Raw genomic sequence first — 15,292 nt, 5'->3', positions numbered from 1 at the left:
CATTATGCCTGGTATTTAATGATGCTGCAATACAGAACCGAGGAAGCATAAATGATTTTTAAAAGCCTGAGAAAATGACAGCACTTTAATATTAAGCATGAAAGGTGGCAGTTGACAAGATGACCAGGGATATAAAATTTCTGCACTGGATCACACAATTCCTCTATATATTGCTAGCAGAATTCTCTAGTTGGGACTAGAAGGAAAGGTTCAGTTCTCTGCCACCCAGCACACCCAGCCCTGAGATTCCTTCCCAACACCAGCAGTCAGCTTCTTCTCTGATGCAAGAGATTTGATAACCTTGGTGCAATATACTTAGCATCAAATACTTTTAAAATAATTCACCTAATGACAAGGTTCCAGTCAGCTCTGAAAAAAGAGTATGGCAGGGATTAAGATAAAGAGAGGTGCGGAGACCTCCTTGAGAGGAGCAATGAACTTTGGTCAAAGTCCATAGCCAGCCTGAGGTCAAGGCCAGAAAGGAAGTCAGGAGAACTGTCCTCCTCCTCCCATCACTATCTTCTCTCCCAGCCACTTCCTGCTGGGATCCCCCATTGGCTGGAACCCGTCAGGGAATATGGGAACACTTAAGTCCTTAGTAGTCCTTACCTTCTACCTAGGGTGTTGAAGTGCAGTACGTGGATCTGGGGGGCAAATGAAAAGACATCCTCCGGCTCATTGGTCTAGAGATGGGCAGATGACCCAATCTGGCTAGCGAGACATATGGGAAAGTCAGCTGGTGCTTCAGGGAGACTTTCTTCCCTGACTGTTATAGGAAGAAGGCTCTTCCCCTTCCTTCCTCCTTGGGGTGCTGTTGATAGGATGTACTTCTTGGACTTCTGAGCCACCTTGTGACCATGAGGGGATTGCAAAGAGAACTGCAAAGAACCTTGATACTAGGGAGCTAGTAAAAGCCTCGGGACACGCAGCTCCAGACTTCTTGTTAAGCAAACAATAAATGTCCTTATAGTTAAAAAAAAAAAAAAAAGAAGAAGAAGAAGACAGAGAGAGGCATTAATGAAGGATGAGAGGTAAAGGAGAGGGCAGAGGAGGAGCCTGGGGGAGGAAATTGGAGAGGAAGCCCACCCCCAAGGGGCAGGGCTGGCGCCTGAGTGAGGAGACGCGCAGGCAGGCTCCGGATGGGCAGCAGGTCTGGGAAGGCTCAGAGGTCCCTTGGGTCAGGTTTACACGCTGCAAGCCGCGACCCTGAACAAGCCATTTAACCTCTTTGCGCCTTAGTTTTTCCCTCTGTGAAATGGGTATGAGAGAGACTTCCTCACAGGACGCCGTCAGAACTCAACGGGGCGGGGCAAGACGAATAAAACGCTTGGCAGAGTGTCTGACTCATCGTAGGCCCTCAGTAGAAGTTGGCCATTATTACCATCTTCTCAGTGTCTGCTCTCAACAGGGGTAGGTACCCAGGAGAAAGGCAAAGAAGTCTTCCTACGACGACCCCCTTTCCCAGCCTGGCCTCCAAGACCTGGTTCGCAGGCGGTTGGGGTCTCAGGGCCCGCGCCCGGGGAGGGGCGGGGCCTGCCGTTCCCGCTTCGAGCGTGGCCCCGCCCTCTCCTCCCTCCCGCGCGGCCTCCCGCGCGGTCCTCCCGGGCCTAGCTTCCCGCAGCCCCTGCGCCTGGCCCGAGGGGCAGGTTCCGGATCCCGGGCGCGGGCGGGCGCCCGGTATTGCCGTCGTCGGCCTGCCCAGCCCAGCCCAGCCCCCTCGGCCCTGCCTCGGGAGCTTCCGCTGCCCCATGCTGTGCAGGTTTGCATCGGAGGGTCGGCGGGCGGCGCTGCGGGGAGGAGGAGCGCTGGGAGGGTCAATCGGGCAGTTCCCCGGTCTCCGGCCCCGAGTCCCCCGTCTGCCCTCGCCCTTGGGAATCCTTGGCCGCCCAGACGGAAGGAAAGTAGGCGCCGGAGAGCCCGATCCGCATTTTGATTCATCTAGGGCCCTGTAAGGGTCACATCTTGTGAAAATACCTGTAAAATCAATTTAACGTTCAGTGCAGCGTGTAAAGACAGCTCAAAGAATTTAAAAGACGCCTGAGTCAGAACATTTAAATGCTTGGGTCCTTGTAGCAGCGTTTTAACACGTCTGAGTGCAAAGGGTGGAGAATCGAGCCTGATTGCCGCCACCGTTCACGCCCTGTAACGCTTTAAAAGAGTAAAAAAAAAAAAAAAAAAAAAAAACCAAACACCCTAAAAAACCCCAAGTGGGTGGTTCCCCTAGGGAGGGAAGAACAGCTGACTTTTTTGAAATTTGGGTTGGTCCTCATTTCCTTGGGCGAAATTTGCCTGCACAATTTATTTGTAGGCTTAGATCAGTGATACACAGAATTGCTAAAACACTGAGCTTAACTAAGTAGTGGCTTTTGTTGACAAGTCGATTGTGTTATTAATTCTTAATGTCTCTTCCAAGGCAGGAATCGTTATCTCACTTTTGCAGGTGGAAAAAAGTTCGGCACACAAAAGCCTTTCCCTTAAATTCACAGAGAAGCAACGGCTGAGCTGCAAATTAAGTCCTAGCATTCCGACTCGTCGTCAGCTGCGTCCCCCTCTAGACCGTGTTACAAAACAAATGAGTAGTTACTTTGATGTTACTCATAAAACGAGGGAGTAAACCAAATGTTCTGTGAACATGAAGTGTTAAATCATAATAACCTTCTGTGTCTGTTCTGCTCTGGGAGTCTCAGCTGCCCTTTGGAGTTTGATACTTTACAGAGAGGAGGGGGTGGAAGAAAAAAAGGGGGAAATAATGTCAAGGGAAGAATTTTGTTTCCAAAGTCCAAACTGTGCCCATCTTTACTGCCCCTTTGTGTTGATGTCATTCTTTTCAGTGTACTCCGTGTTCTGGCAAAACACCGACAGCTCACGTCGCGTCCAGGCCTCAGCCGCATTAATACACCTTTGCGTTTCTTTTGGCACTGACCTCCCTGTCAATCTAATTGTAATGCTCTTTCCTCCAGGTGCTCTTTATTAATGCTGTTATGTGAAAACCAGTTGGTGTTGTCCAAGTGTGGAATGATTTGTCACTCCTGAAGGATGTTTTTAGAGTTCATGATCAAAAACTACCAACAGATCTCAGATGAAAGGACAATTTAAAGAAGTGCAAGAAATTATTGTGGAATTTGATAGCTGAGTTATTTGACTGGAGAGAAAAAGCAGACCTTTGATTCCCACCCCACCTTTTCCCCCAGTTCACTCATAATTAGAAAGCAGCAGGTTAGTTTTAACCTTACACATAATGGAGGGGGGGAGCAGACACCCTTTTGTTTAGACTTGTGAATTGGCAAGTTTTCTTTCCCAAGGAGGCTCCTTTTCAGACAGGACCCAGGATGTGTGAGACAGTCCTTCCCTGTAAGAAGCATCCCTGAGGGTCATCCTCCCCAGCTTGCAGACAATAGAAATTCAAATCCAAGGTAGTTTTCTCCCTAGAGCAGCCAGCTGGTTTATTTATCTTTCTGTTTTCTTTTAGTCGGTTCCACAGATAAGAATCTCAAGAAAATCAGATGGCATCCGGGGATTTCTGCTCACCTGGAGAAGGGATGGAAATACTGCAGCAAGGTAAGGGTAGCCATTTGCAACAGGTTTGAGAACTTACCCAGAGAGATTTTATCCCTGCTCTTGCCTTCTATAATAAAAAGGATTTATAATGTTCACCAATATGGTTTCTCTCACAGAAGCCTAAGTTTCTAGGGAAACTAGAAAACATGAAATTCTTAAACACTCTTACTGGAAGACAGGTTACACCGACTCCTGTTCAGTCCCTGCTTGTGCTAGACTTAAATTTCAAGATGCTCCCATGCTATGTTAGCAAGCATATCCTGAAGACACAGGTGGCCAGTGAACTTTTTAAAGGCAACCTTCCTCCCTGTGTCTTGAATTTTTTCATATCTTGTTCTCTAAAATCTCAGATCTTTCCATATCTTGAATTCTTTCCATATATCAAATCCTTTCTATATCTTGAATCCTTTGAGAATTAAATCTTCTATATTTTGACCATTTCCATATTGATCTTTCAATGCCTTGGAGGGAAAAAAGAGTGATTTCTTTTTTTTTAATTGAAATATAGTTGATTTACAATGTTGTATTAGTTTCTGGTGTACAGCAGAGTGATTCAGTTATTTACATATTTATATTCTTTTCCATTATGGTTTATTACAAGATACTGAGTATAGTTCCCTGTGCTATACAGTAGGACATTGTTATTTATCTATTTTATATATAATAGTTTGTATCTGCTAATCCCAAACTCCTAAATTACCCCAACCTTTCCCACTTTCCCCTGTGGTAACCATAAATTTGTTTTCTATGTCTGTGAGTTTCTTTCAGTTTTGTAAATAGGTTCATTTGTATCATATTTTACATTTCACAAATATAAGTGATAGCATATGGTATTTGTCTTTCTCTGTCTGACTTACTTCGCTTAGTATGATAATCTCTAGGTCCATCCATGTTGCTGCAAATGACATTCATCCTTTTTATGGCTGAGTAGTATTCCATTGTATACATATACCACATCTTCTTTATCCAGTCATCTGCTGATGAGTATTTAGGTTGCTTCCATGTCTTGGCTGTTGTAAATAGTGCTGCTGTGAATTTTGGGGTGCATGTATTATCTTTGGATTAGAGTTTTCTCTGAATATATGACCAGGAGTAGGATTGCTGGATCATATGGTAAATCTACTTTTTGTTTTTTAAGGAAACTCCATACTGTTTTCCATAGTGGCTGCACCAATTTACAGTCTCACCAACAGTGTAGGGAGGATTCCCTTTTCTTTACACCCCCAAAGAGATTTCTTATTCTCTAAAAGGACTTTGGTGTGATGGTCCAAAGAAGGAAATTTAAGTGTTTGGTAATTAGGACTAAAACAGGAGAACCTAGCAGCAAGCATGTGAGAAAAGAGAGAGGGGAAAAAAGCCCCTTGAGCATATGGAATGACCATAGGATCCCAGTTTTTTGCACGTTTTCTTGTGTGTGTGCTGTTCTGCATCCACGTGGGTTACTCAACTCTATTCACAATAAGGAGAATTTGGTTAGCTAAATTTTTTATTTACTCTTAAGAATATACCTTCTCTCAGTCTTGCTTATGTGACTAGAGATCACATCCAAAGTTGAAACTTTACATGTGTTTTTTTCCCCTTCCTCAAGAACTCTAGTTATTCTGTGTGAATGAGGCATTTAGGTACTGTGGTGATTCCTACCAAAGAATTCCTTATTCTTGATTCGGTTTGTCTAATATTTTCCAACTGCATTTCCATTTTCTAAGATCTTAGTTTTTTAAGAGACTCATTCCCTAATTCTTGATTAATGTCCTGTATATAATATAAATGCTTGTTACTTTGAGTATTGCCTCTAGTTTATTTGTGGATTTCTTAAAAAATTTTATTAGATTTAGAAAACTCCCCTACCAGAAACCTAGGGGGGTTTTGCACATGACTATTAAGCTAAGAGTTATGCCCAATTATATAAATTAAGAGTCCATACCTTCTTTATGTTTCTGTCCCTCTCGGGGATGTGCCGTTAAGTGTGCAGCAAACAGCTTCCTCCTTGTAACCTGAGTGAAGAGGACCTGTTACAGAACCCACACTTCAGCAAACTGCTGCTGAGTCTCTCACAGCACATGGATGAGAGTGGCTTAAGCCTCACCCTGGCAAAGGAGCAGGCTCAGGTAAGAGCCCTGCAGGAAGGGCTGATAGGGAGGAAGGAAAACTTCTCGGAGGGAGAGTTCTAGCTGGGATTTTTTTTTTTTTTCCTAGGCATGGAACGAAGTGCGACTACATAAGACAACATGGTTGCGGTCTGAGATTTTACAGAGAGTCATTCAAGAGCTGCTTGTGGACTACTATGTGAAGACACAAGACACAAGTGTAACTTCTGAGGACAAAAAGGTGAGGCAGGAGAGATCAAAGGGATGTTGGTACCAGCTGTAGGAATGACCAGGCCAGCTGTGGCTTCAACTGATTATATGATCTGGGGGAAATAGGAGCTTTGAATAATGGGTGTCCAAAAAGAAAGGGACTATAGTTATGGGAAAAGAGGTAAGTGTGTTGTCAGGGTTTGGAAAAGAAAGATTGACAGGAGAAGGCACTGGCAGCTGGAAAGTTATCTGCAGGGGATGACGTATGTGAGGACTTTGAAAACGTGTGAAGAACTGGTTCATGAGGATGGAGGAGGTGGGATGGGAGAAGGTTTCTAGTAACCTCTTTGTCTTTTATTCTCTCTCTCAGTTTCATGAGACCCTTGAACAGCGGCTCCTTGTGACTGAGCTGGCCCGGCTCTTAGGTCCTACCCAGGATGGGGAGGCACCTCCACTGCTCGGGCTGGAGAAGGCGGACCTGCTGCAGCTCATGCCGCCCTCAGAGGTTGGGGGTGGGCAGATATTGGGACTAAAGAAGCGAAATGGCTTAATTTCTCCCGTATATTTAAACATTTTTTGTTGTTGTTGTTAAGCTCTATTGTTTCTGTAAAAACAATACATGTTCGTGGGGGTCGAACTCAGATAAATAAGAAAAACGTTACAAGGATGAAGGTAAAAGCTGAAATACTACATTTAGCAATAAATGCAGTATTACTGTCTACAGTTTGACATGAATGGTATTATACCCTCCGTGCTGGTATGGAGAGTATAATCCATTTTCACGTAGTATATTTTTGGACTTTTTTTAAAGTATATTATTATTTTCAAGTATATATATTATTTCTCAAATAACTGTAAATAAGATACCTCCTGAAGCATTCTAAGCACAGTGTCCAGGGACATGGTTAGTGCTCAGTCTTCTTATTATATCATTAGTTTAAATCACATACAGGATTCCATTGTATGGATGTAGTGTAATTTGTTTAACCTTATTTATTTATTTATTTTATCGAAGTTGATACTTTATTGATAGTTGATTTACAATGTTGTGTTAGAGTCTGGTGTACAGCATAATGACTCAGTTACACGTATATATTATTTTTCATATTCTTTATCATTATAGGTTATTACAAGATATTGAATATAGTTCCCTAGCTTAACTTTATTGATTGATAGTAATTTAAGGCTGTTTCTACATTTTTGCTGTTAGAAACCACACTGATATGAGCAGGCTAGTTCATATGTGTCTTTGCCCTTGTGTGGTTATTTCCCGAGTGTTTGTGCTTGAAGTGAGATGAGCAGGTCGGGAGATCCACACATAGAACGCACTGGCACCTACTGCCACGCTGCTCTCCAGAGAGCTGCTCTCTGCGCCCCTAGGTCCTCACATTTTCATCAGTGTGGGATCTTGATAGTCATTCTATCCTGTGCTAATTCGATTGGCTCTAGGACTTTGTGTGGATGAGAGCCCGGCTCCCGCAGGAAGTGGAGGAGCAGCTCAAGAAGAAATGTTTCACTCTGCTCTGCTACCACAATCCCAGTTCAGGTGTGTGCCGGCTCTCTGTGTTCACAGCTGGCCTTCAGAGAGCCTTTTGAGAGCCTTTTGAGAATAATGTGTTTGAATTTTAGATTTGGGACAGAAGCTGGGAAGCATTGGAAATGTTTATTTGTCTGTCTCCTTGCCAGCAGAACAAAAGCAAGGGATTTTGTAAGGACTCCTTTTCTTCGGCCAGGTGCCGAGCAGCAGTGTCCTCTTGCTGCAGGAAAGGATGAGTTCGTCCTTCTCAAGAGAATCAGAATAAAATAGGGAGGAAAGTTCAGGCTGATAGGTGTTCGCCTTGTCTCTATTTCTATGATTGAAGAATTAAGGGCCAAGTCTGGAATCAAAAGTAAGAGTAGAGAGAACTCATTTATGAGAACAGGGCCATTTTTAACAGGCCATCAGAAGAAAGTCTGGAGGAAGACAGAATTTGTAGGGTGAGATGTAGGATAGGGGCACTGAAAAGTGGCCTTAGAAGGGCAGGAGCAATTAGGGTCTTCCTGTCCAGCCCTCTGTCTCTTTGCCCAGATTCAGACAGTGAAACCCTGAAGGCAGCAAAGGTGTGGAACCTCGCAGAGGTCCTGGTGGATGAGAAGCAGCAGTGCCAGGATGCCAAGAGCCGGCAGAAGGAGCAGACGGTGCTGCTGGAGAAGAAGAGTGCCACCTACTCCCAGGTCTGCCCGGGTGGGGGGCGGCCTCCTTGCTCTTTCATCCTGACCCCGGGGCCCCTCTGGGGAAGCCAAGAATTTCTGACCTGCCTTCTTTTTTACTGTCTTCTGTTGCCACCCTCTTCCTCCTGCCTCCTGGGGGCTCAGGTGCTTCTGCGCTGCCTGGCTTTGCTGCAGAGGCTCCTTCAGGAGCACCGGCTGAAGACTCAGTCTGAGTTGGACCGCATCAATGCCCAGTACCTAGAGATCAAGTGCAGCGCCATGATCCTTAAGCTGCGGTGAGCTGGGACCCCCGTGGGTCTGAGGGACTCTGTCTCACACACCAGCCCCTCCAACCCTCGCCCTCATCTCTCTCCTCTCCGCCCTGTGGGTGTTCAGTAAGTGTCACATAGCAGTATTAGCCTTTGGATTACCCCAAAGCTTTCAACAGTCTTGAGTCTTTTATTTCAAAGCCTTCTGAAATAGGTGCTTTACTGTGAGCCCAATTGCTCAGGAATTCAGAATGACCTTGTTTATCCGGTCACTGCTCAGCCCATACCTTGACCATGGGCAGGTCCCGTGTCCCAGTCCTAGGGAGCCTCATCTTGACAGTTCCTTTTTCCTTTGGTCAGGATGGAAGAGCTAAAGATTTTGTCTGACACTTACACTGCTGAGAAAGTGGAAGTTCATCGTCTCATTAGGTGAGTACTCCCAGGAGCCTGGTACAGCTATTCAGAGCTGGTTCCCATACCCTCCAGGATCTTTTTTTTTTTTTTTTTTTTTTTAGTTTCTTTCTTTTTTTTTTTTTTTAAAGACTTCTTTTTGGAGGTGGGGGAAGGTAATTAGGGTTATTTATTTATTTTAATGGAGGTACTGGGGATTGAGCCCAGGACCTTGTGCGTGCTAAGCATGCACTCTACCACTGAGTTATACCCTCCTCACCAGGCTCATTCATTTTAACGTGTTCCCATTCTTGTCTACTTTCTGAGGGGCCAGATCCTTATATTGTATCCTCTGTGCCTGGGCTCTTAGGGACCGTTTGGAGGGGGCCATTCGCCTACAAGAGCAGGACATGGAGAAGTCCCGACAGGTCCTAAACACCTACGAGGTCCTTGGGGAGGAGTTCGAGATGCTGGTAAAAGAGTACACCCAACTCAAGCAGGCAACTGAGAACAAGCGCTGGGCCCTCCAGGAGTTCAGCAAGGCCTGCCGCTGAGCGTTGGTGAAGGCGTGGCTTCTGCACAGGGGTGCCTCCTCCTCCTCCTGCTGAAAGGACCACCTCCACCTGAGGCCGTCTTCACCCACGGGAGCGTGGGGACGCTTGCTAGGAACACTGCAGTTGTTTAAGCTCTCCCACCTGATTTTTCTTCCTTGTTTACAATGACTGAGTCTCTTCTGGAAAATGTAACAGATTTATATAATTTTATGTACAGCTATTTGCCAGTGTCAGCCCTGTACCATATTTAATTATCTCCTGAATAAAGTCATGATGTCGTGTCTTAGGATTTTAGTCACTTTCCTTTGGGCAAAGACAGAAAAAGAACATGAAAAGCTATATGGATAAGGATGGGGAACTGAGTGGGTCCAGGGACGGACCCATATGCTTACACACAGGGCGGCGATAGGAGTGCCCGCCTGCCCATGTGGAATCAGAGAGCCTTCGTCCTTAGAGAGCAGGAGTGGATTGAAACCGGGCTTGCTCTGGAAGAACTATACTCTCCCGAGGAGTGCTGGATACTAAGGTGGGTAGGGAGCTATTCTCCTATGTGGCTGTGCTCTTGTTCCCTGTACATCCCCTATTCCACCTTCATTGCCTGCACCCTACTCATGTGAACGTGTTTACCTCCTGCCCCAGCTAGCGCTCGTTCTAATCATTAAGCCAGAACCTGCTAGTTTTTTAAAGGAAAACGTCTAACCTCGAGATGGTCCTTAATCTGAGGGGCTGTGAGGGACATACCCCAGCTGCTGGTTTCCGTGGTAACTGATGAGCCAACCTGATGTCAATTCCCCCTATAAATTGTAGCCTCCTTCTTCCCCAAGCTGCGAAGATTGCTGCCATGTCCTGCCTGCTGTCTGCCGACCGCGGTGAGGTGTCGCTCCAGGACCTTTTGCTGTCGATGTGTAAGACCCCTGTCCAATTACCATTGATGTCTCTGTCACTGTCTCCAGGCTTTTCTTCAGTCTTGAATTGAGGCTCGGCAACTACAAGGCTTGTGGGCCGCAGGATGCAGCCCAACATAGATTATTGCAAAAACTCAGAAATAGTCAATATTGCTTAGTTCTGTAAATTTTTTTAACCTAGCTTTTTTAGGGGAAAGTTTTCAAACCTACAGAAAAGTTGAAAGAATAGTCTGATAAACACAAGGATACTCTTAACCTAGATTCAACAATTACTAACATTTTGCTTTTCTCTCTCTCCCTCTTTCCTTCTGCCTCCTCTCTCTGTATAGAAAGAGTTATACAGACTTCTTTTCCTGGACCATTTTATAGTAAGTTGCAGACATTATGACATTTCATTCCCTAAATACTTAAGCTGACAATTCCTAAAAATAAGGGCAATGCCTGTAACTAATAAAATTATTACACTTAAAAATCAATAATTTCATAAAATCTATTCTCCAAGTCATATTCAGGTTTCCTCATTTTTTTTTTTTTTCCTGATCTAGGGTTCAATAAAGATTCATGTATTCCATTTGGACAGTTTCTTTTAAAGTAGATCATTCTTTTTTTGTTTTAAGGAAATTGACTTTCTGAAAAATCCAGGCCAGTTACCTTGTAGAATGTCCCACTGTCTAATTGTTTCCTGTGGTGGTAAACTTGTTCCTCTGCTGTCCAGTATAGTAGCCGCTAGCCACATATAGTTATTTAAATTCAAATTTAAGTTAATTAAAATGAAATAAAATTCAGCTCTCACTAGATTGGTAGTTACTGTAGACAGACAACACGTACATCATTGCAGAAAGTTCTGTTGGACAGTGGTATAAGCCTACGTTTCCTATAAAGTGGAAGTAGGTCTATTGGCTTTATTAGATTCAGGTTGCACATTCTTGCAAAGAATATTTAATAGATGACATTACGTACTTCACATTACATCACCCTGGAGCCATATCAGGTCAGAACGTCTCACCATTACTTATGCTGAGTTTGATTGCCTGGTTAAGGTGGCAACTGCCAGCTCTCTCTCATATATGAAAGCACATTATCCTTTTGTAGTTAGTAGCATCCGGAAATGAACATCAATCATCTCAAAATAGTTCTTCCTGATATTTATTATGGCATTCAGCATTTGCTCATTTAATTAGGTATTTGTCTTAAACCATACTAGATTGTGTTTTAAATAGTGACAATAATTTAAAAAAAAAAGAAATGGACCCTATTCTCAATGTTTATAACCTATAGATGATAGTGAACACACACACAAAAAATCTAAGAATATAAAGTAACAGGAAGTGCAAAAAAATGTGATAGAGGACCAAGAGAAGTGAATCAGGCATCACAAGTTGGAGCTGTGGTAGGGAAGGCAGATTTGATTCAGTTTTGTAGAGGTGAGTTTGAGATAGAACTTTGGAAAATGCAACAAAGAGAAAGGTGAAGGGGCAGAGTTAGGAACAAGTAAATCATGTACCAAGGAAAGCCTTCATCTTAAATGACTGAAATTTGAGAAACATACCCCATGGCTTCAACCAAGACTGGAGAGCTGGCTTTTGAGAAGTGTTTAGATTCCATCTGCCTGAGAAAGCAAAATGGCTTCTGAGGCAATAGTTCCCAGCCCTGGCTCCCTAAGCAGCACAGGGATGGACAATTAGCTATTCCTTTTTTTTTCTTTTTCTTTTTTCATAATAAAATGTATTAACTAAGCAGGTGGTAAAAAATATAAAATAGGATTCTGCACAGCAGAAAAATAAAGCCAGAGACCCTCCCCCAACCCCTGGTCTGTCAGTTAGCTATTTCTTGTGTTTCCAAAAGCCTGCAGAAAATTGAACATTTGCCTGCAATGGTGCTGCATAAACTATTTTTTAAAAATCTTTACTGTCTTAAAAACAAACATGTGCTTTGAAAAGATTTCAAACAGAACAGAAGAATACAGTAGTAAAGGGGGAGGGTATAGCTCAGTGGTGGAGCAGGTGCTTAGGGTGCATGAGGTCTTGGGTTCCTGGGTTCAATCCCCAGTACCTCCATTTAATATAAATAAACCTAATTACCTTCTCCTCCCCCCAAATATTTTGCAACTTGGAAAAATAAAAAGGTAAAAGACTGAACCACACACGCACACCACACATCTAGAGTAATCAGTGATTTGGTGCATATAGTGCCAGACCTTTTTCCAAAATTATGCAAACGTGTGCAGAAACATTAGCTCATGGTATTGTTAGAGTAAGGCTGTGTCATAACTGAACCATTCCCTTCATGATAGATAGTTTCCAATTTGTCCTATTGCAAAAATGCTTCATTGAACACCATTGCATATGTATCTTGCTCAAGTACCTTGCTTTTTTTTTTTGGCATTAGAGTAAATCAGTGTATTAATTCTAGTTATTTCATGAAAAAAGAATTAATTGCTGAGCTGATGAATGCAGTTTGGCAGAAAAAGTCTTTCAAAGCAATTCCATGGTCGGGGAAAGGGGCACAAAAGTGTTCAGCGTGCCTAAAGGGAGCAGTGCGGTGGTCTGTCTTGGTCCTTTGATTCTTCAAACTGACTAAAGGCAGAAGGTTCGCACGAGGAAACTTCTCTGTTGTGGAATAGGTGGGAAGGGGACCCAAGGACGAGCAGAGGTGCTGAGTGGCAGTGACAGCTGAGCGTTAGCATCTTGGACCTCAGCTGCCCTCTCCCTCTCACATTTTTCAGAAAAGATTTGCCTTTACTGCCTCCCTTCTTTCTTTTGCACTCATCTCTCTCTTCACTTACCTTTTATCACATCTGACCAAGAATTAAGAATTAACAATCCCTTGATTGTTTCTCCATAATGAGAGGCAAATTAAATCACCTCCAGAACTTGGAATAGGATCGCTCTCCAAAAGGAAGCTCAGAGGCTCTCAGACAAGCAAGATCTGTCCCCTCGAGTTTCTTAACAAAGGGTGAATATCCGGGTCTCCAGGGAATGACTCTGCCTGTATTTTTGCTCAGCCACCGCATAAAGGGAACCTGGCGCCCCCTAGAAGCCAGCCTTATCCTCCCTGCGGGGCCCCTCACCCCTGAAAGGGTGTTTCCACATTACTCAACTTGGAGGACCGAGACTAGGTTTTGTTAAAGGAACTGACAGATCTTCTTATACCTTGAGACAGTGAAAATATAGGAGTCAACTCATAGTGAATGAGGTTAGCAATGTGTAGAAAGAATTTATCCTCAAAGATGGTCTATATTCGAGTGACCAAGGTCCAGCCAAAGTGGCTTAAGTAACGCCTGATTTCAGAAAAATACAACTGAAATGTAGAAAGACCCAAACGTACTAAGCCTGGCTGAGGAAAGAATGTGTAACCAAAGTAAATGATTAGCTCAGTGTTTAGAAATGGTTTAGTAAAGGGTTATCCAAAAAGCAAGACTAGGGCTCTCTAGAGAAATAGAACTTACTATATTCATAGTTATTATTTGTATATATAAAATGAGATTTATTTTAAGGAATTGGCTCACGTGACTGTGGGGCTGGCAAGTCTGAAAGTAGGAGGGCAGGCTGCAGGCTGGAAACTCAGGCAGAAGTGATGCTGCAGTTTTGTTTTTGTTTTTGTTTTTGTTTTTAATGGAAGTACTGGGGATTGAACCCAAGACCTTGTGCATGCTGAGCATGCATTCTACCACTGAGCTATACCTCTCCCACCTGATGCTGCAGTTTTGAAGTAGAATTTCTTCTCTGGGAAACCTTAGCTTTTGCTCTCAATGCCTTCAACTGATTGGATGAGACCCACCCACATTATCAAGGGTACTCTACTTAGAGTCAACTGATTGTTGATGTTAACCACATCTGCAGAGCATCTTCACTGGAACACCTAGATTAGTGTTTGATTAAATAACTGGGTTACTGTTGGCTAGCCAAGTTGACACATATAAAACCCACTCACAGGTTCTGGTTTTCATCCAATCCTAAATCTATTTGAAAGAGACATTGAACCAGGGCTATGAGTTAGGTTGCTGGAGAGAGAGTTGACACTGGGGGCAGGAACAAGGCCTGGTTCCAAGCTCCCTCCATAAAATAAGAGCTTTGGAACTTTACTAGGTACCAGACATGATTTCTAAGTATTTGCATGTAATAAGTCCTTTAATTATCATAGCACACTTCTGAGGTAAGTACTAATAGCATCTCCATGTTACAAATAGAGAAACTAAGCAAGGTGTGGAGAGAGCAGGTACCTTGTGCAATGTTACACGCTTGTAAGTTGAAGAGCCTTGGGGTGAACCCAAGCAGTCTGGCTTCAGAACCTGCTGTCCTGAGACCCTCTGATGCCCTGGGTCCGAGCTTACGCTCGCCAAACAACATCATGTTCACTGACTCTGGGAAGGGGATGCCCCATATATCAGATGAGTATTTCTGCTACTGGAAAGCAGTATCCTCCCATGGCCACTGGCAATGCAGCATAAATACTGATCTCTAGTGAGTGTTGCAGGGAGCTGGAGACGTAAGAGCTCTCTAACAAACGGAAGCTCTTGACCCACCAAGCTGGAGCCAGTCCTTGAACCAGAGGACCTCTCCAATGTCCTGCCACCTTGTGAGACCAGTCAGCGTGGCCAATGAGCATCATTCCCCTGTCACTGCTGCACCCTACTCAGGTCCTCATTTTGGGTCCCTGCAGATTGTCCTAACTGCCCCTCATCTCATCTTATACATCACCACCAGGCCAATTTTTATGATTCTGATTTGCTTTTCACAGGTAGTTTGTAATTTTCACTTCATGTTGTCATTTCTCAGTTCAAAACACGTCAGGTCTCCCCACTGCATACCAAACACAGCGCCCGGGGCTTAGCTGGGGACTCAAGCCCTCATGGTGAGCTCCACTTTCTGACCTTTCCCCACCACGCACACCTACTCACCCTACGCCACCCGCTAGCGGGCTTACTCACCCTTTCATGCTTTCCTCTGCTTGTTACGGTTTTACCCACCTGGTAAGAACTCTTCTGCTCCTAAAATCCTATCATCTTGGAAGCCCACCTCAACTTCTGCTTCCTCATTATCATTCCAGCTAGAAAAGATCTCCCTGTCATTTAAATCCCATTTAACAGCACTTTGTTACTACTTCTTTAAGGTGCCTGTCATGACAGC

General features: G+C 44.0%; 1 protein-coding gene across 3 annotated transcripts; it reads left to right on the top strand.

Annotated features, from left to right (window-relative positions):
* Positions 1 to 1,361: 1,361 nt before the first annotated feature.
* HAUS4 (HAUS augmin like complex subunit 4) lies at positions 1,362 to 9,545 on the top strand. Of its 3 annotated transcripts, none has more exons than XM_032481699.1 (10): positions 1,362 to 1,410; positions 3,470 to 3,558; positions 5,524 to 5,666; positions 5,755 to 5,886; positions 6,226 to 6,360; positions 7,305 to 7,401; positions 7,924 to 8,069; positions 8,211 to 8,341; positions 8,675 to 8,743; positions 9,075 to 9,545. In XM_032481699.1, exons 2-10 carry the CDS (start codon positions 3,504 to 3,506, stop codon positions 9,256 to 9,258), a joined length of 1,092 nt encoding a protein of 363 aa, XP_032337590.1. In that variant the 5' UTR covers positions 1,362 to 1,410; positions 3,470 to 3,503; the 3' UTR covers positions 9,259 to 9,545. The 3 variants fall into 3 exon arrangements, with proteins under 3 accessions (XP_032337590.1, XP_032337589.1, XP_032337591.1); XM_032481698.1 differs by lacking the exon at positions 1,362 to 1,410 and adding an exon at positions 1,558 to 1,759; XM_032481700.1 differs by lacking the exon at positions 1,362 to 1,410 and adding an exon at positions 1,803 to 3,216.
* The last annotated feature ends 5,747 nt before the right edge of the window (positions 9,546 to 15,292 follow it).

The sequence above is a fragment of the Camelus ferus genome, chromosome 6 (genome assembly GCF_009834535.1).
Source record: "Camelus ferus isolate YT-003-E chromosome 6, BCGSAC_Cfer_1.0, whole genome shotgun sequence".
NCBI classification, from domain to species: domain Eukaryota; kingdom Metazoa; phylum Chordata; class Mammalia; order Artiodactyla; family Camelidae; genus Camelus; species Camelus ferus.
The sequence above is the reverse complement of the archived record's forward strand: the minus strand, read 5'-3'. Positions and strand labels throughout refer to the sequence as shown.